Source organism: Rattus rattus, chromosome 15, assembly GCF_011064425.1.
Source record: "Rattus rattus isolate New Zealand chromosome 15, Rrattus_CSIRO_v1, whole genome shotgun sequence".
Taxonomy (NCBI): Eukaryota; Metazoa; Chordata; class Mammalia; order Rodentia; family Muridae; genus Rattus; species Rattus rattus.
Window position 1 is genome coordinate 6,718,754 of NC_046168.1, and position 20,082 is coordinate 6,738,835.

General features: G+C 51.9%; 1 protein-coding gene across 1 annotated transcript; it reads left to right on the forward strand.

Annotated features, from left to right (window-relative positions):
* The first annotated feature begins 983 nt into the window (after positions 1-983).
* On the forward strand, positions 984-14,843 carry Pcdh1 (protocadherin 1). The gene is made up of 3 exons (XM_032885359.1): positions 984-1,252; positions 8,110-8,972; positions 12,003-14,843. Exons 1-3 carry the CDS (start codon positions 1,234-1,236, stop codon positions 14,280-14,282), a joined length of 3,162 nt encoding a protein of 1,053 aa, XP_032741250.1. The 5' UTR covers positions 984-1,233; the 3' UTR covers positions 14,283-14,843.
* Positions 14,844-20,082: the final 5,239 nt, after the last annotated feature.

Here is a 20,082-nt window from a genome sequence, read left to right on the forward strand (position 1 = left end):
AGAGACTCCTGGAGCGCGCGGAATGGAGAAGGTTTCGGGGAAGCGCAAGGCCCTCAGCTCAGCCGGGGGCTGCCGGAGGACTAGGGAAGCTAGGAACATTATCCACGACACACACACTTGTTGGGCGATTTGCTCAGCTCACTCAGGCGCTTCCAGCTCGTCGCGGACACCTGGAAGAGCCACATCACAGACACATACACACATACATTGATCCGTACATATGTGAGCACAGACATACCTCCCGCACACCAGCGCCCACTGGGGCACAGTCACCAGCTCAGAATCTGCTTCAGCGCCTGCACGATCAGCAGCGGGGACACACAACCCGTGGCCATAGATAGCTACAGCACAATCGGGTATGATATTGAGCAATGCCGGACACACAAACACAACCTCGTGCCTTCCTGTACGAATATAACTGCCTCGGTTCGCCAGATGAACGCTGAACCTAGTTCCCTACACATACCGCTGAAGGAACACACCCTAACATAAATGGGTGCCCACTCCTTGGCCAGGACATAGGTATACAGCACAGGTCTTGCTTGCCCCTCTACTGCACCCACACATACACAACCCAGTGTCTCATAACACGCTTAGATAGCACACTCCCTAGCAGAGAGGTACCTACAGCAGCGCCTCACAAGCAGAATTCACTGCTTCAAGCATCTTAACACTGGTTGTCACACACACCTTACACCAACAGTGTCACATTACACTCTGCAGCGCGCGCGCACACGCACACACACACACACACACACATACACACGCGCGCGCACACACACACACACACCACACTCCACTCTCCCTGGCCAGATTCCCTCGGGAGAAGCCTCCAGGCTCTCCTAGAGAGCACCCAGAGCCCTGTCACCTCAATCGGGACTTTGTTATTGTAAATATCGGCACAACCGGAGGCCCCGGGCCGGCCAGACCGGCTTCTCGGCGACACCTCCCCCCACTTCCACTCCGGGGCCTGACCAGCTGGGTATTCCGGGAACAAGCTGGACCTGACAGGCCGCGCCGTGCCGCCACCCTGGAGCTGTGTGGCCCTAGATCCCTTTGCACAATACTAGAGGTGTTTGAGACCTTTTTCGGGCCGTTTAGCTGCTTTCTCCGAGCTACCTGGGTCCCTAGCACACCTAGGTCCCGCACACCTGCGTGCCCCTCTACTGGGGCCCGGTCGCAGGCCAGTTCGGTGTACCGACAAAGCCTCGGGGCCAGAATGGAGACCGCAGCATGCGCAGAAGAAAAACTGGTAGGCGAATAGGACTCTCGTTCCTTCCTCCGGCCACTCTCCGGTAGTTGAGGCTTCTAGCCTCAGTTTCCCCAACAGTGAGGGTAACTATTCCTTCAGCAGGAAAAACGAGTGACGCTGAGGCCATCGAGGACTGAGTGCAGGGCAAGTACCCCGTTTCTGCCGCCTTGAGAGGATCGGTTTTATGAGAATGTCCCCGCCCGGCCAGGCTCGCGGCTTTGTGATTCCGGCGCCGGCTTCCTCCCTGCCCCCCTCCCGGCGCCCGCTGCGCTGCTCCCGCCGGCGCCGGCTTGTGGGGGACCTAGGCGGAGGCCGGAGATGCGGGAGAGGAGGGATTCCCCGCGGCGGTCCTGAAGGCGAGGGACGCAAGTGACCGCCTGGCCTAAGAGAGTTCTTACTATACTGCGCCTCACCTAGTCTCACCTTGGGCTCCAGGAGGCCAGGCGTCACCCTGGTGGGGGCGGGGATGGCGACCAAAACCTTAGGAGCGGCCGCCGTCCCCCACTACACACAAACACACACGCACACACTAGGCGTCCTCTGGGAGGAGGCGCTCGGGCGTGCTTGGGTGTGTACGGAGAGCGGTCACTGACCGAGAAGGTGAGGACTAGGGCTGCTCCTGCTGGTTAAACCCAGGACTTAGAGCTGGAAGGTGCCGTGCTTCTTCCAGCACCTGCTCTCGGTCTCTTGGACTTGTACAACCCAGAAGGTATTTGTGGCAGCCTTAGAGGTCTAATGTGTGAGAGCGCCTGGGTGCTACTTTCTTGAGTAGGGGGCTCCGCGGCGGTGTTGGAACCTGTAATAACCAGACGAGGGTAGAGGATGCGTTCCAGGAGAGAATCTGTGAAACCTCAGAAAGGACGAAAAACAGGGATGGGGGAACAGGCCGGGGCTCTGGAGCAGCCTCATCTAGTCGTCTCCTTTTCTTCTCCAGTCTCTAGTTCCATATTAGAAAGCACTGGCTGGAAAGGAGTATTTCGCAGCTCTGGGTACTTCTGCAGAGAGCTGGGCAAGAGACCCTGTGTGCAGTGAGGCCTGCATGGGTGGGGAGGAGCTAAGAGGGATTGGGGTTCCGGTTCTGATGTGGGGTGAGAGGTGGCCCTGCCAGGAACAAAGGTAGCTGGTGTTGCAGAGATGGATTTTGTGAAACAATGTATTGAGCAGATACTGTTTCCCAGTGCCCACTGTGGGTGCAGTAGTAGAACACACACTATCTATTCTTTCATAGGCTAGCATATTCGTTCATTGATTCATTGAGCCAGAGAGCACCTACTATGTGCCCGGTGGTGGAGTGAAATGCTCTGTCACAGGGTTGGAAGACTTAAATACCTAATCCGTCTTGCAGTGTATCTGATCTCATTTAGTTCTCCCAAATAACTTCAAGAGGCAGATTTTTTTTTAATGTATTACATTTATTTATCTAGTTTGTCTGTGTGCACACATACATTTGGAGGTCAGAAAATGACTTTCAGTGGTCAGTTTTCTCCTTCTACTCTGTAGGTCCCGTGAATTAAACTGCCGTCATTAAAAGGGCTTGGGGACAAGCCCTTTTATCCACTGAGCCATCCTGCTTGCCCAAGAGGCAGGATCTCCCTCCCTCCCCCACAACACCCCATTTTATGTTCTTTTTTTTTCCCCCCGGAGCTGGGGACTGAACTCAGGGCCTTGCGCTTCCTAGGCAAGCGCTCTACCACTGAGCTAAATCCCCAACCCCACACCCCATTTTATAATATGGAAATAAGGACACACAACTGGGAAGTGTTGGGGTGAGGGTTTGAACTCAGCAATCTGGTTCAAGAATGCAGGTGCCTGGAAGCCTGCAGAGGCTAATAGCCGGTTCTGGAAGATAGGGAAGAAGAACAGTACTGCTCGCTGTGGGAAGCCCCTGAGCAGCTCCACCCCATGCGGCTCGCCTTGCTTACCCTCCCACCCAGGCTCTCAGATGGTCCCTTTGTACTTTGGTGTTTTGAGCTTGCAGTACCAGAGACTGTTGTGTAATGGTGCTGGAGCAGGTGTGGGGGTCAGGGGCTTCAGAGCTGACCTACTCACTGAACAGTGAAAGCTCTTCACATCCAACAAGAAGTGAACCTTGGTCCCAAAGTGGTGTGGAAATGAAGGTTCCAAGTGAACCCTCACCTGTCCTCATACCTCATGTGTCTCAGATGGGGTTTCCTTCTACCTTTCAGGACTCTTGTCCCCTTGTCCCTCACTCCCACACTTCTGATGGTTTTTTTGTCTCCTCAATCCTTTCTCTACTTAGGGCCTGTCTTGTCAGGGTCTTGGGCACCTCTGTCACTAGGTGGAGAGGCACCCTCGCCTAGGAAGGCAGCTCAGGCAGATAAGGTACTAATCGCTTCAAAGGCCACCGCCTGAGACTAATGACTCCCTACACTAACCGCCTGGGACAAAGTTCAGTAGTGTTGGGGGTAGGGATGTGGAAAGGCCTCTTTACTGCTTCTCCCAGCCCTTCCTGGCAGGCCACATGACTCTACAACTGCTAGTGGCTGGGAGCTTGGGTTCCCTCCTGGTCAGGCCAGGTTGGCAAGCCAGGGTTGAGTGAGCGGTAATCAATGTAGGGAATGCCATACTTCAGCTTCAGCTTTCTGTTGAGTCTTTCCAGATGCAGTCTTTAAGATGGGAAGAGATGTTCTTTCATAGATCTCGTCCTTTCATACCGTTTTCGACCTAGAGTGTTTAACATAGTTTTGTGTCTGGATGGGGCATGGTGGGCACTCCATTTGAATAGAGGAAGGGTTCACCATAGTTGAGGGGTTTTTGAGGGGCTGGGGGGTGTATGAGAGACCAATGACCGGGACTGTACTGACAGGTCTGATAACATGGGCAGATGGACAGCCTCAGAACAGGGTGATGAAAGAGGAGCTCAGGAGACAGGCAGAGGCAGATGAATCTCTGAGTTAAGGATAGCCTGATCTACAGATTGAGTTCCAGGACAACCAGGGCTACACAGAGAAACCTTATCTTGAAAAACAGAAAAAAAGATTTGGAGACGTACTATAATAATAAATAATATCAATTTCAAATGACTGAGAGAATTCACTAAAATGTTTAGCAGTGCACCAGTAGAACCTTAATTTGTTGGTGGTGACGGATGTGATGATCTATAGTTTGCATAGCTAAGGCTCTTTTTCAACTAGTGTCTCTCACGGTTGTTTTCCCAGACCTTTGTATTACAATTGCCTAGGGGTTCTCCAGATCCCACCTTCCAATCAAAATTCCTAAGGGTAGGGCCAGATAATCCTTATTTTGGAAGAATTCCCCAAGTACTTCAAGGACCTAAACCCTCCTTAACCCCTGTCCCCATTCTGGGCAACCCTCTCTTTCCACTCCATCCCCAGAACTTCCTTAGATTGTGCCTTACCCAGTGAAAAGCCTCACTGGAGGCAAAGTAAAGTCTTAAAAGGGAAGTGGGCCTGGGAGGACTGAGGGTTTTGTGAGGGTTGGGATTCCAAGATAGGAAGAGAGATTCAAGTGAGAGGCATGGTGCTTAGCTATCAAGTTGGCCAAAAATCAAATCACCTGGCTTTGTCAGACCACTGACCCTTCAATTTGCCCCCAGATTTTGTGAACAGACACGTTTCTAGAAAAATCTTGCTTGATGATGTTGCTCCAAGGCAATGTGGCCTCCGAAACACAAACTCTTCTTGATCAGGGGGTAGGGAACATAAAAGAGGAAGGTTTTAGACAGTCTTCTGGAGATACATGAAAGATCGTGATATTCCTCCGTCTTTAAAGAGAGTGAACCGTGGCTGAGAAGAGGCATGAACACTTCTTGTCTGGTGAAGGTCTCACAGGTTCAGGAAGGGGTCTACATTTGTGGAAAGCTCCCCAAGGAAGGCAACGTGCTTGAGTTGTGTAGGGAATCTGTACATTTGGTGAAGGTTTGCTGAACATTTACTACAGAGTTGACTCTGAATGGAGATTTGCATTTTAATCCCAATAGATTCCTAGGGAATTGGCAAGTAGGCAAGTGAGAGAGCTGTTGACCAAGGCCATCGAGATCTAAATCCAGGCAACTAAAATAATCCCCACTACACAAGAATGGTTTACTTCAGGCCTACTGTGTGTCAGGTCTAATGATAGATGACACAATAAACAATTAGATGGTTATAATTGTAATCTCAGCTCTCAAGAGGCATCAATTTAAGGCCAGCCTAGACTACATGTCCTGAATTCCAGGACAGCCTGGGTTACAGTGTATGAGACCCTGCCTCAGGAAATGCTCTCCCCTCATAGTCCTGTAGGAAAGATTAACATTCGCCAATTTTCCAAATAATCCAGTAACTACAAATGTGCTAAGTGCTTTGAAAGGAAAGACCATTTGTTGAGTGTTTACGTTGTTACAAACATTTAGCCCACATGAATTCAAACCCACTGGGAAATATATGGTATCGTCTCCATTTGACAGAAGGAAAAAACTGAGGCTTTGAATTATTTGCTCCAGGAAGTAGGCATCTGGGGCTGAAGTCACACACCCAGCTGGGGTTGAAGTCACACCCCAGGTTCTCTGTCTTACATGTGCCAAATGGGTACACAGAGGTAACCCAGCAAACTGACAGTAACTGAGCTAGAACCGGTGTTACAGCAGATGGCCCAACTTCAGTGCTGTGCTCCAGTGTTCAGGACACAGCCTGGCACATTTTAAGTGACCACTATGGTTTGCTGAGTAGGCGCGTGAGAACCTAGCATATACCTAGTTTTACCAAGCACCGAGGCAGTGAGAGCGCGGGATGAGTGAGTATGTGAACTATTGCAACTTTGGAAGGAATGTCTGGTGTATTACTGGGGAGACAGAGAACACAAGAATAGGTGCCCAATACTGTAGCTGAACAAACAGGGCCGGGCGGTGTCCGGGGCAGCCCAGTGATTCATTGCCTTAGGATCGGAATAGACAATAAGTGGCTATGAGTTGGAGGAGGAGAGGTCACTGTGGGGTGGAGAGGCTTAGGAAGGCATTGTAGGGTTGCAGGAGGAGGCAGAACCTGTCTTCAGTGGGGTGGGCATGATCAGTGTCAGGCCTGGGATAGAAATTAGAGGGGAGGGGACAAATGGAACATGAGGCCTCCTCCCTCCCTGCAGAAATGCTAGGCAGAGACTTGGGATTTGAATAGAGGAAGGGTTCACCATGGTTGAGGGCTTTTTTGGGGGGTGTGGGGGTGTGTGACAGACCAATGACCGGGACTGTACTGACAGGTCTGATAACATGGGCAGATGGACAGCCTCAGAACAGGGTGATGAAAGAGAAGCTATTGTAATGGTGGTGCAACTTGTAGGCTAGAGCGTTCACAGCACAGCCCTTCCTGGAAGGCTCTGAGGGTGGCAGAGGAGGGTGTGACATACACTGGACTAGTTAGCGGCGGGGAAGGGGAAGGTTCTGGATGTCTGCAGGGGTAAGGGTCAAGCTGGAGCCAAAGCGAGGTGTGACACTGCACATCTGTAATCCCAGCATTCCGAAAGCCGAGTCAGGAGTTCAAGGATAGCCTAGGATACCTAGTGAGACTGTCTAAAAAAAGACAAGGTCTGAGCATGTGGCTCAGTGGTAGACCATTTGTTGAGCATGCGCAGTACCCTGTGCTCAATTCTCAGTGCTGGGGGAAAAAATAAAATAAACCAGGAGGCAGATGATCATCTGGAGAGCAGAGGGGGTGGACCAGGGAGGCTCTGATTGTGTCATTGAAGCTCTGGCCCAGTTAGACCTGCTGAGCTCTCTGTTGCTGAGGACGGACTAGGGCAGCTCCCAATGCCAATTTGAGGGTCAGTCACTCCTAACCCCAATCTTGACCTCCATACCTTCCACACACCTGCCCATTGGCAGCAGGCAGCACGAGTGCTGGGAACCTGTGTGTGTGTGTGTGTGTGTGTGTGTGTGTGTGTGTGTGTGTGTGTGTGTGTGTGTGTGACATTTGTGGGGAAGTCAGGGAGGACTAACACCTATTCAACTGTAGTAATTTCTTTTTTAACAATTCTTTTTATTATATTTATTTGAGGTGGGGGAGTGCATGTCACAGAATACATTTGGGGGAGGGGTCAGAGGATAATTTACAGGAACCAGTTCTCTCCTGATGTGGGTCCTAGGGACTGAACACAGGTCTTCAGACTTGGTGGCAGGTACCATTACCCACTGAACTATCTCCCTGGCCCTGCTGCTAGCCATTTTCAAAAGATATTGGCATTCCATTGTGGACTGGGGGGACACTGGGTATTGTGGATACTTTTTGTCAAAAACGGAGAATTTGGGATATAATACCTCATACACAAGAAAGAGAGATGAAATACTCTTCCTCAGCCAGCATGGGTGGGAAGTACGAACAAGTAGTCAGGGGCAAGGCTTCCAGTGAGGGTGCTGGGGGGCTGTCTCTCAGGGTCCAGGGTGTCTGAGAGGTGAATGTTGCTGCTTTTGTACTACAGATGTGGGGTGGAGTGCTCCAACCGGAGATGGCCCAGGCCTAACCCTTCCACTTGCTTTTGCTCCTTGTCTCAGTATCAGGGTAATTACCATGGGTGACTAAGGCAAGATGCTGGTGAGAAGGAGGCGTTGTGCAAAGCTGAGAGCTGAAAGCGGATGGGGGGCGGTACCCAGGGAACGTCAGCTGGGTAAGGGCGTGCCATGGGCAGGAGCTGCTGAGGACCTGCCTGTCGCATTATCAGCTTCTCCAGCTGGTTCATACACAGCTGCTGCACCCCACTGTGGGTGAGGCGCTGGGCTCTGGAATTACAGTTCTCCTTATGGGAGAATGGTGTATCGGTCCGAGAGGGAGAGTGGGGGGTGGCTCTGGCAGCCTGCGGAGTCGGTCTCTTCCTCGTAGCTGATAGTCTCTCTACTTTGTGTCCTCTTGTAGTTCTCCTGATTCTGGAGCCTGCCAGGATGGGGCCTCTGAGGCCCAGCCCAGGGCCTGGGGGGCAGCGGTTGCTGCTGCCCCCCTTACTGCTGGCACTGCTGCTCCTATTGGCTCCATCTGCCAGCCATACCACCCAGGTAGTATACAAGGTGCCAGAGGAACAGCCGCCCAACACACTCATTGGGAGCCTTGCCGCTGACTACGGTTTGCCAGATGTGGGTCATCTGTACAAACTAGAGGTAGGTGCTCCATATCTTCGAGTGGATGGCAAGACTGGAGACATTTTCACCACAGAGACCTCCATTGATCGAGAGGGGCTTCGTGAATGCCAGAACCAGATCTCCGGGAGTCCCTGTATCCTGGAGTTTGAGGTGTCAATCACGGACCTTGTGCAGAACGGCAGCCCCCGGCTGCTAGAGGGCCAGATAGAGGTGCAAGACATCAATGACAACACGCCGAACTTTGCCTCACCAGTCATCACCCTGGCTATCCCTGAGAACACCAACATCGGCTCACTCTTCCCCATCCCACTGGCCACAGACCGTGACGCTGGCCCCAATGGCGTAGCATCCTATGAGCTGCAGGCTGGGCCTGAGGCCCAGGAGCTATTTGGACTGCAGGTAGCTGAGGACCAGGAGGAGAAGCAGCCACAGCTCATTGTCATGGGCAACCTGGACCGCGAACGGTGGGACTCCTATGACCTCACCATCAAGGTACAGGATGGTGGCAGTCCTCCACGTGCCAGCAGCGCCCTGCTTCGTGTCACTGTGCTTGATACAAATGACAACGCTCCCAAGTTTGAACGGCCAACCTACGAAGCCGAGCTGTCTGAGAACAGTCCCATTGGCCACTCGGTCATCCAGGTGAGAGGCCCACTCCATTTACCTGTCGGGGTGAGCCACCTTTAGAGATGGGATTCCCCAAAGGCAGGTAGAAGGTTCCTTTGCTTTGGGAAAAAACAAAACAGAACGCTGTGGGGCTTGCCTTTCCTTCTCCCCAGCCCCAGCCAAAGCTGAATTTCTCACCAGCTTCCTCTCCTCCACTTCAACAAGTGGTATTTTGTTCCACTGTCAAGCTAGGTAGATGACAGTGACAGAGCATTTCAAGAGCCTCATACCTCCCGTCAGTCACAACTTAGGGGAACTTCTGGGAAGTGAAATTTGCTCCAAGCTCAGGGAGTGCTTTCTCCTTAACTCAGACTGGATCAAGGAGCGCATCTTTGACCCAGTAGATCCTCTCCTGAGAGTAGCCATCCTCCTATCCAGTGGCAGGTCCCCTTTTGCTTCAGCTGAAGGTACCTCATGGTGCCCCTGCCCAACAAAGTCCTGAGATTGTGTCAGCCAGGAGGCTCCTTACTTTTGACAAATCTCATAGATTGTTTGTACACTTGCCTCCTTCCCCAGCAATGGGGTGTCATTGGTATGTGGTGTTTAAGATGGTTAGAAGGGCCAGTAACACTTTGAAAGTTCTCAGCACCCTTCTTCATGGGAACTGCCCCAGGGGTTGGGCAGCAGCTCGGTGGGGCTGCGGCCTGGGAGGAAGCAGAGAAGCAGCGTCCCTGCAGACAGGTGGGTGTATCTCCCGCTGTCATCTCAGCCCTTGGCCTCCTGCCAGCCCCATCTTCTTTCTCCTTCCCCATGGGCTGAAGCTATCTCTCTCTGTCCATGAAGTGAGCAAACCAAAGAGAGTTCAGCCGGACTGGACACCGTTACCCAACCTGAGAGACCCTTCATTCTGGGTGCAGGAGCCAAAGTGAGTGGGTGGCAGTTTTTATCTTTTCTAGAGGATGGTGGACGAGAATATAGAAACGAGGCTGAGAAAGGATAGATAGACAGCCATTCAGAATGGTGATTAATAATAGCTTAGGTGCCAGGCGCTGTTCTAAATGCACTATGTGTATTATGTAATCTAATCCCTATAGTACAAGGTAAGTGAACATTATCCCCATTCTATAGACAGGAAGCTGAGCCCATGGAGCTTTCTAAACATGTCTGAGGTCAGAGCCCACCTTAACCCATGCCCAATAGTCTGTCCTATATCCTCTCTGTGAGATGACACAGGAAGTACAGAGTCTTAGAGGTTGGCAGTACTGAGGAGTGGATAGGCAGTGGAAAGAGGCAGAGTTAGGCAGCCAGAGCGGAGTTAGGGGTCACAGACAAGCAAAGGAGGGGAAGGAGGGAGCTAAGAACTGAGGTGACCAGTCTAGAGACAGGAGGCCAAGGGAGAGCTGTCCGTTACTGCCAGGAACTGCCTACCCAGTGGGCTTGGGTAGGGAAGAAGCTGGAGGTTTGCCTTCAAAGGTGGCTCGCACCTTCAATCCCAGCACGTGGGAGGCAGAGGCAGGAGGATCTCTGAGTTTGAGGCCAGCCTGCTCTACACAGTGAGTTCCAGGACAGCCAGAGCCACACAGAGAAACCCTGTTTGGGGTTTGGGAAGGTTCAGAGGGACACCAGGGTGGCTGGGAGCCCTTGACCAGGAGCCTCCTCTGAAGAAAAGCCTTGACAGGAATGGAGGAGTTCCCTTCCTAAGGAGAAGGACAGAAGTCCAACACTGGCACGAGGGCCTCTGGGTATAGTGCTCAGTACTGTAATTGGATCTCTTAGAAACAGATGCCTGGGTAAATGAATGAATGGAGGATTGACAGACAGATCAAAAGAAAAGAGGAATTACTTAAGACCACACCATGGTCTAGGCAGTACTAGGTATTTCTTTATTATCCCATTTAACCTTCATCATAATCTTATGAAACATGTTCTATTATTCTTCCCCATTTTATATATTTGTAGAGTGAGGCTTGGGAAGATTAAATAATTGGCTCAAAGCCATGTAATTAATTGGAAAGTAGTAGAGCTGGGATTTGAACTCAAGGCTTTCATTTTGCTCCTTAGAGGCTCTGCCAAGTTATGCTTACTCTTCCTTCACACCCTCCCCCCCCACACACACACACTCATTGCATTCTGCATTCTGTTTGGATGTAAATACTTCCAACTCCTCACTGGTGGTACCTCATGGCCATTCCCACCTGGCTGCTGTTGCCCCATCACCACCCATGTTTGTATAGACTTGGTCCCAGTGCAGGGCGGCATTGGTGTGGGAGGGTGTGCCCACTGCAAAGGGACAAGCAGTTCATTGTTTGGTGCTGGAAGCCCAGCCCGCTGCCAGCAGGCTCTGTGGCCTGCACCAACCCCTCCCTTCTGGCCTCAGGCTCAGGCCGGATTCCTCCACTGGTGCCTTGCCAGCAGCAGACAACAGTTAAGGAGCTGCAGAAACAGGTTTCCCCAGTTTGACAGCAGTGGCTGGGTTGGGCCTGCTGGGCTCTTTCTGACCCGTATCTCTACCTGGCTGCTTTCAATAGAAATCCCCTCACCTGGGGCCTCTAGCTGGGCATGGGGGTCTTCATCGATGCACTCACACACATGAACAAACACACCTTCTGGAACTCAAATAAACTCTCACAGCTTACGGTCACATGCCTGTGTGTATGTATGTATGTCACGTGCCTGCATACAAGGTATGCACATAAGTGTATGCGTGCTCTCCATCTCCACTGCTCAAACCCTTATCCTTTCTGTGGGGGAGGGACAGTTCATTTATCTGAAGTGCTTGTCAGCTGCTCACCTCTGTGCTTCTTAGGTGGACTGTTCAAATGAAGAGTAGAATATAATTCTGCCCAGCCCTGGTGATACAGCGTCACTAAGAAGGATTTGCAAGCCACATCTGGGCTCTTAAGGAAAATAGGTTACCAGTGTCTACCGTAGTGCAAGCCTAGGGGAAGGACTGTACTGAGTGCCGCTTATGGAAAGGGTGCTAAGTTCGCATCACTGATGTGCTTGTGGGGAGGACATTAGCAGCATGTGCATCTTAGCTTACTGACCCGGCCCTGTTTCCCGTAGGTGAAAGCTAATGACTCGGACCAAGGTGCCAATGCGGAGATTGACTACACGTTCCACCAGGCACCCGAAGTTGTCAGGCGTCTTTTGCGACTAGACAGAAACACTGGACTTATCACCGTCCAGGGCCCTGTGGATCGTGAGGATCTAAGCACTCTGCGTTTCTCGGTGCTCGCCAAGGACCGAGGTGCCAACCCCAAGAGTGCCCGTGCCCAGGTAGTTGTGACTGTGAAAGACATGAACGACAATGCCCCGACCATTGAGATCCGAGGCATAGGGCTGGTGACTCATCAAGATGGAATGGCTAACATATCAGAGGATGTGGCAGAGGAGACCGCCGTGGCCTTGGTACAGGTGTCTGATCGAGATGAGGGAGAGAATGCAGCTGTCACCTGTGTAGTAGCAGGTGATGTGCCCTTCCAGCTACGCCAGGCCAGCGAGACAGGCAGCGACAGCAAGAAAAAGTATTTCCTGCAGACCACCACCCCTCTCGACTATGAGAAAGTCAAAGACTACACCATTGAGATCGTGGCGGTGGACTCCGGCAACCCTCCACTCTCTAGCACCAACTCCCTCAAGGTGCAGGTGGTAGACGTCAATGACAATGCCCCCGTCTTCACCCAGAGCATCACTGAAGTTGCCTTCCCAGAAAACAACAAGCCTGGTGAAGTGGTAGCCGAGGTCACGGCCAGCGACGCCGACTCTGGCTCTAACGCAGAGCTGGTGTATTCTCTGGAACCTGAACCAGCTGCCCAGGGGCTCTTCACTATCTCACCCGAGAACGGAGAGATCAGGGTAAAGACATCGCTGGATCGGGAACAGAGAGACAGCTATGAGCTGAAGGTGGTGGCAGCCGACAGGGGCAGTCCCAGCCTTCAGGGCACAGCCACGGTCCTTGTCAACGTGCTTGACTGTAATGACAATGACCCCAAATTTATGCTGAGTGGCTACAACTTCTCAGTGATGGAGAACATGCCAGCACTGAGTCCAGTGGGTATGGTGACTGTCATCGACGGAGACAAGGGGGAGAATGCCCGGGTGCAGCTCTCAGTCGAGCAGGACAATGGTGACTTTGTTATCCAGAATGGCACAGGCACCATCTTATCCAGTTTGAGCTTCGATCGGGAACAACAGAGTACCTATACCTTCCAACTGAAGGCCGTGGATGGTGGTGTCCCACCTCGTTCGGCCTATGTCGGTGTCACCATCAATGTGTTGGATGAGAATGACAATGCACCCTTTATCACCGCCCCCTCCAACACTTCTCACCGGCTGCTGACCCCACAGACACGTCTCGGCGAGACAGTCAGCCAGGTGACAGCGGAGGATATTGACTCTGGTATCAATGCTGAGCTGACCTATAGCATCGCTGGCGGCAACCCTTACGGACTCTTCCAGATTGGATCACATTCAGGTGCCATCACGCTGGAGAAGGAGATTGAACGGCGCCACCATGGGTTACACCGCCTTGTGGTGAAGGTCAGCGACCGTGGCAAGCCCCCTCGCTATGGTACAGCCTTGGTCCACCTTTACGTCAACGAGACCTTAGCCAACCGCACGCTGCTAGAGACCCTCCTTGTCCATAGCCTGGACACGCCCCTGGATATTGACATCGCCGGGGATCCAGAATATGAGCGTTCCAAGCAACGTGGCAACATTCTCTTTGGTGTTGTAGCCGGCGTGGTGGCCGTCGCCTTACTCATCGCCCTGGCAGTACTCGTGCGCTACTGCCGGCAGCGGGAGGCCAAGAGTGGCTACCAGGCTGGTAAGAAGGAGACTAAGGACCTATACGCCCCCAAGCCTAGCGGCAAAGCTGCTAAGGGAAGCAAGAGCAAGGGGAAGAAAAGCAAGTCGCCGAAACCTGTGAAGCCCGTGGAGGATGAGGATGACACTGGGCTACAAAAGTCTCTCAAGTTCAACCTTATGAGTGATGCCCCCGGGGACAGTCCCCGAATCCACCTACCCCTCAACTACCCACCGGGCAGCCCCGACTTAGGCCGCCATTACCGCTCCAATTCCCCACTGCCTTCCATCCAGCTGCAACCCCAGTCACCCTCGGCCTCCAAGAAGCACCAGGTGGTGCAGGACCTGCCGCCCGCAAACACATTTGTGGGCACTGGGGACACCACGTCCACGGGCTCCGAGCAGTACTCCGACTACAGCTATCGCACCAACCCCCCCAAATACCCCAGCAAGCAGGTAGGCCAGCCCTTTCGGCTTAGCACGCCGCAGCCCCCACCCCACCCCTACCATGGGGCCATCTGGACCGAGGTGTGGGAGTGATAGAACAGGTGTGCCTTGCCTGCTATGATCAACTCGATCATGTGGGAGCATCCTGAGCTAACTGTGGGAGGTGGGAACACTGATCTCGGGGTACTGAGGCCTCAACTAAGGACCCTTCTGCCTTGCCCAGATATGGAAGATTAGGCTGAGTGGAAACTGATAGGGGGCTTCGATGTGTCTTCCCTGCACCTCCCCACAAGGGGGAAGTCTGTGACTTGTCAGATCCCAGTATGCCGAACCAGCTACTGGATCTTTCAGGTGGAGCTGATGGGCGGGTTTATAGGTTTGGAGACAGAAGGGCACAGGCAGATGTGGGAGAAGACGACTCCAAACCTGGGTCTCTATTGGAGATCAGCTGTATAGGTGCTTCTTTGGAGGGGACACGGAAGACCTAGGATCTGGGTGGGGACTTTGCTGGGGAGGGGGGAACCTCCCCACTTGTGCCTTCTATATGTACTGTGTATTAACTTTTTCCTCATCCCCAGGCCTCGGGGGCTGGCCCTACATCCCCTACCCTAGCCCTTTTCATGTGGCCCCACAATAAAGTTCTCTATTTTTGGAGTTTTGGTTTCTTATTTTCTTGGAACTGAGAGAAGCAGCGAGAGAGACTGAAAGTAGCTTTGTTCTCAAACCCTGCCTTGATTTCACCGTGTCTACCCTTTATCCCTCCCTGCTCCCTAGGCCTACCCATTTTATTCGAGCCCTATCTCAGCATATCATCTCCTGCCTACCCCAACACCCATTTCCATGTCTGGAGAAAGTTTCAGCCCATGTTTATGAGAGGCTGTTTCCCTCGTCCGAAAACAGTTTTTTTTTTCCCATCTGCCTACATAGAGTAACTTCTGAGAGGTACCAGAGCACCTGTGTGGGGTGGCAGTCAGCCTTCCTGCCCCAGGTGAAGCCAAAGAACCTTTTCATTACATCTACCTTCCCTCAGGGCAAGATCTTCCCCCAAGTCCCTTTCCCAGCCTTTATCACACAGACAACTCAGCAATTAGCTGGCCCTGCCCCTATCTCATGATCACCAGCCTGGGCTCCAGAGAGGGCGGGCCCTGGGACAGGCAGGTGCTTCTCCAACACTGCAGAGACCCACTTTGTACCCTCATGCTTGGTGAGCCACTGTCATAGGACGAGGTGTCCTAGCCCTGTCTCCTGTTCAAGGCAACCTTCTTTTACCTCCTTACTGTAGCCAGGACTGCCAGCTAGCTCTCTCTCTCTCTCCCTCCGTCTCTCACTTCTTGCTCTCCTGGGTCTTCCCTGTCTCTGGTTGTGCCTGAGGGAAGTTAAGTTGTGGGTGAGGGGCCTCCTACCCTGGGGGAGTCTCTGAGGCCAGAGGCAACTTATCTCCATGGTGACAGAGGAGGCTTGAGACACTCCCAGGAGGACCAAGGTGCCAGCTTCCTTTTTGGTTCCATCTATAAACTCCCAAAAGCCCTGGGGTACCCTCAAAGTGAAAAGACAATGGAAGAGTTTGGAGGAGCAAAGTGTGAAGAGGTCTTTTTTTTTTTTCTTTTCTTTTTTTTCCGGAGCTGGGGACCAAACCCAGGGCCTTGCGCTTGCTAGGCAAGCGCTCTACCGCTGAGCTAAATCCCCAACCCTGTGTGGAGAGGTCTTATCTAGTTATGACTTCTTTCTCCTGAGAAGTCAGACTCTGTCAGGTGACCTCCAGGAACTCCCAACCTTGTACTCTTTCTTCCATTTCTTTTTTTTTTTTTTTTTTTTAATATTTTTTTATTTACTATATATGAGTACACTGTAGCTGTCTTCAGACACACCAGAAGAGGGCATCAGATCTCATTACAGATGGTTGTGAGCCACCATGTGGTTGCTGGGATTTGAACTCAGGACCTCTGGAAGAGCAGTCGGTGCTCTTAACCACTGAGCCATCTCTCCAGTCCCCTCTTTCTTCCATTTCTGCCTGGCAACTGTTGCTTCTTCCTTTCCTTCTAGTTCGCTGATCCCTTTACTCCTTCAAAGTCTAAAGGCTTGTCCCACACTGGGCTCCAGCTCAACCCTTCCATGGGACCATACTGAATGCCTCCTCCCGACATTTGAATATTACCAAACCACACTACCTGTTGTCACTGTCAGAGCATAGAAAACAAGTTTCTACTGCATGCTCTGCATGGTAACCCAGCTTTGATAGAAAATGGCTGCAAGTGAAATGTATCTTAAGTGCCAAGTAAGAAGGGCTATAAGAAAAAAAATTTTTTTGAGACTGGGTGTCATTATGTATCCTTGAATAGCCTGGAGCTTGCTGTGTAGACCAGGCTGGCCTCGAACTCAGAGGTCCACTGCCTTTGCCTTCTTAGTGCTGGGATTACTCATGTGCCACCACAGTCCATCATTCGATTCTGTGGAACTTGTGTTACTGCTACTCTTTCCCATTTCAGGAAGCCTGGATAGGTGCAGGGTACCACGTGAATTCACTCAGCGCTCATAACTTTGTGACACGGGCCAGTTTATTATAGTTATTTCACATAAGTGAAAACCAGCCATTGATGGAGTCAGAATTTAAGCACATAGCATCAGGGAGTCTGATTTCCAGTCTGCCATCATCTACTGTACAATTAAAAGATGATTTCATGATTAAGTTAGCAAGAGACTAGCTATCACATTAGCCTATAAAAGGTTCTGCAAAGCCCTGTAACAAAGGGTGAACTTGTTAAACGTGTATAACTGAGTTTCCCACGTTTGTTTGACTTTCATGCTTCCTCCCACTTTTAGGATATAATATGGGGAAATAGGAATGAGCTTCTGGGAGAATAGGGACCCAGAGCCAGCTTGTCACTGATGGGTAGGATTTGGGCAGAAGGACTCCCATGCCTAGGGTCACTGTGTGCGCAGCTCTTGAAGCAGGGAGGAGTATGACCAGGTTGGAAGCAAGAAGAGGGTGGAAGGGGACTATTATGGTTGGAGTGGACGGTGCAGGGGAAAGTGAACTTGGACACCTTGCTAAATGTCACTCAAGAGGGAAAGTTCCTTACATCTGTTTCCCAGAGGAACTGAAGTTTAGAAAGAGCACTTGCCCTGCTTAGCCTGTGTTAAGCCCTAGCTTAGGTCCCATTTGTATTGGGGGAGGGATGGGGTGAAGGGGAAGCAGTGGACCACTACTGATGGCAGGGAGGATGACGAGTGGATGGATTTGACTGAATTTAGGGAGAAAGGGCCAGTAATAGCCAAGATTAAGGTTGACAGGGAGTGGGGTTGGGAATGAGGGAGACACTCCTAGGATTCCCAGGTGGGTATCAGCTTTCTGCGTGTGGGTGACGGGGTAGTAATGAGCTCACTGCCTGTGTGAAAGACAATCGATGGGAAATAATTTCATTTCAGATGCGTTGGATCGGGAGGGTTGGTAGAGGTAGGTAGCCCATGACATGCTTAGCAAGGTCTCAGGATCCTCAGGACTGGAGACTGAGTGATTTGGAACCTGGTCTTTTAAGATTTGATAGAATTGCCCAAGCAGTTAAAGGTGAGAATAACCACCCAGCTTTTCAGTGGAAAAAAAAAAAAAAGCAAAAAAGAAACAAACAAAACCCTGGGGAAAAGCTCAAGGGACTTGCCCACACGCACGCAGGACTGAAGGATTTGATTACCAGGTTCTTCAGAGAAGGTTGCCCTGTGCCTTTGAGGACCATCCTTGAGCCCACTTATCCCAATATCAGGTGGACTTTCCTCCTGTAGAAGCTGCTAGCCTCAAAGGTACAGGTCAGCTTTAGAGACCTTGTTCCTCGTTTGGGATTGAATAAGTTCTTAAAAATGTTAGGAGGTACAGTGGGCTACCTTCCTACGACTGTGCAGCTCCTTGTCCTGATTGATACCACAACCCCGACCCCAAACCCCAGATATTAATAGGGGGTTTGGGGAGTGAGAGTGTGGGCTTACAAACTTGAGATCCTCTCTTTTGGGTATTTCCTTGACCTCTTGTGAAAGGGCCACAAAGCTGAGACAAGGCGCTCCTATCCTGGATGATTAGTCTGTTGCCTCATCAACAGGACCTGGGCCTCGTTACTCTTCTGGCCTCCAGGGGCCCAGAATCTGTACCCTCCCCAACTCCTAATTTCTGGTTGGCAGGAAAACCAGTGGAGGTCCCAGGTGGGTGGCTTGATGGCTATGCCAAGTGCCAGGCTGAGGTTGCCAGGTTCCTGGTCTGATCATTAACCCGTGGCAGGCAAACAGGGCTGACTGGCAGGAAACAGCCTGTCACTATTCTGTTCTCCCAATGCCAGCACCCAGTCCACACTTCTCTGATTCCACCAAGCAGGAGGTCCTCCCTAGGTCTTTTCATTTCCTAGAGGGGTCTCCACGGAGAAGAGCCTTCCCAATCCTTGATGGGTGCCGCATGTTCTACCAGGCAGGGTCTTGCCCTCCAAAGCCCCTTTCCTGACACGGAGCATTGAGAGGTTCCAATTATGTCCTCCGACACCACAGATCTGACTTCTTACCAGGCTCCCTGTCCTCTCCCCATCTGCTCCCAAACCCAGACCTCTGTGAAGGGATTTGTAGGGGGGCTGAGGTCTCAGTAGGATGGGGCTCTTTGAAGCCTCAGCACTACAGCCTTGGTCTGAGGAACAGGATGCAAGAGGTTGGTACCTTCTGGATGGAAGCAGTGGCAAGTTTCAGAGAGGTGACACAGGTGAGGCACTCACGCCCAGAAGCTTTCACGTAGACCCTTCTGCCAGAGGAGCTGTGGGGGAATTAGGAGTCCTCTGCTTTCAGGAAGCTGTTTGAGAAGCTTGAGGCCTGTGCTGTGTTTAGAGGCCAGGCTGGCATTTGGAGTTGGCTGAGACTATGCTGTTCTCCTCTTGGGCTCTACTCTTTTACTGGTGCTTCTTCTGTTCGGAACGGCAAGGGAGGCCATGCCTGTATTGGGAAGCTGGGATAGGGCTGGAAGGGCCGTGCTGGAATGACGTAGTGCTGGGTTAGAGTTGGGATGGCGGTCTGGGGACTGTGATAACAGTGGGACCTATGCTACGTTGAGCCTTTCAGGGTCTGGACTTGGCTGTACTGGGAGCTAGCCTCAAATCATGAGGCATCTCTGCTAGAGGTTGTGCTTTCTGGGGCCTGCGCTATACTAAGGGGCTGGGCCTCTTCTCGGCTGCCGCTGAGGCTGGGGAGGGTCTTGTTGGGCTTGGGGACTAGTGTGGTGCTGGGCCCCATGGAGGAGGCTAGCCAGCCAAGAGTAACACTCTCTCTCCCCCCACAGTTACCTCACCGCCGTGTCACCTTCTCGGCCACCAGTCAGGCCCAGGAGCTGCAGGATCCATCCCAGCACAGTTATTATGACAGTGGCCTGGAAGAGTCTGAAACGCCATCTAGCAAGTCATCTTCAGGCCCCCGACTCGGTCCCCTGGCCCTCCCTGAGGACCACTATGAGCGCACCACCCCTGACGGCAGCATAGGTGAAATGGAACACCCTGAGAACGGTGAGGAGCGTCAGCAGGCTGAGGCAGCCCAGGAATGAGCAAAGTCCAAGAGGGTGTTGATGCTTTCAAACGACCCTCCATGTTTTGAGCTCTGTCTCTGTGTACTGCAGTAGGCGCCATACTTTAAGATATATCTACTCATTTACTCCTCACCTGAGAACTCTGTGATACTCATCACAGGTTGGTTGGGGAGACAGTCTTGGGGAAGGGTGGGGTTTTTTGCAACTTGCCCAAAGTTACACATCTGGAAAGTGATAAACCTGAAATGGATTTATATCTAAGTCTGACTTCAGGGCCTTTGGGTTCAGCAACGCCTTACACTGCCTTCCTGGCCACAGGGATCCTGGGAATGGTGACCAGGAGGTTCAGATAAT

Bases quoted from the DNA above. Each gene is read 5' to 3' on its own strand.
- Pcdh1 (XM_032885359.1), top strand. The intron at 8,973-12,002 runs GTGAGAGGCCCA...TGTTTCCCGTAG, and splicing joins TTGGCCACTCGGTCATCCAG to GTGAAAGCTAATGACTCGGA.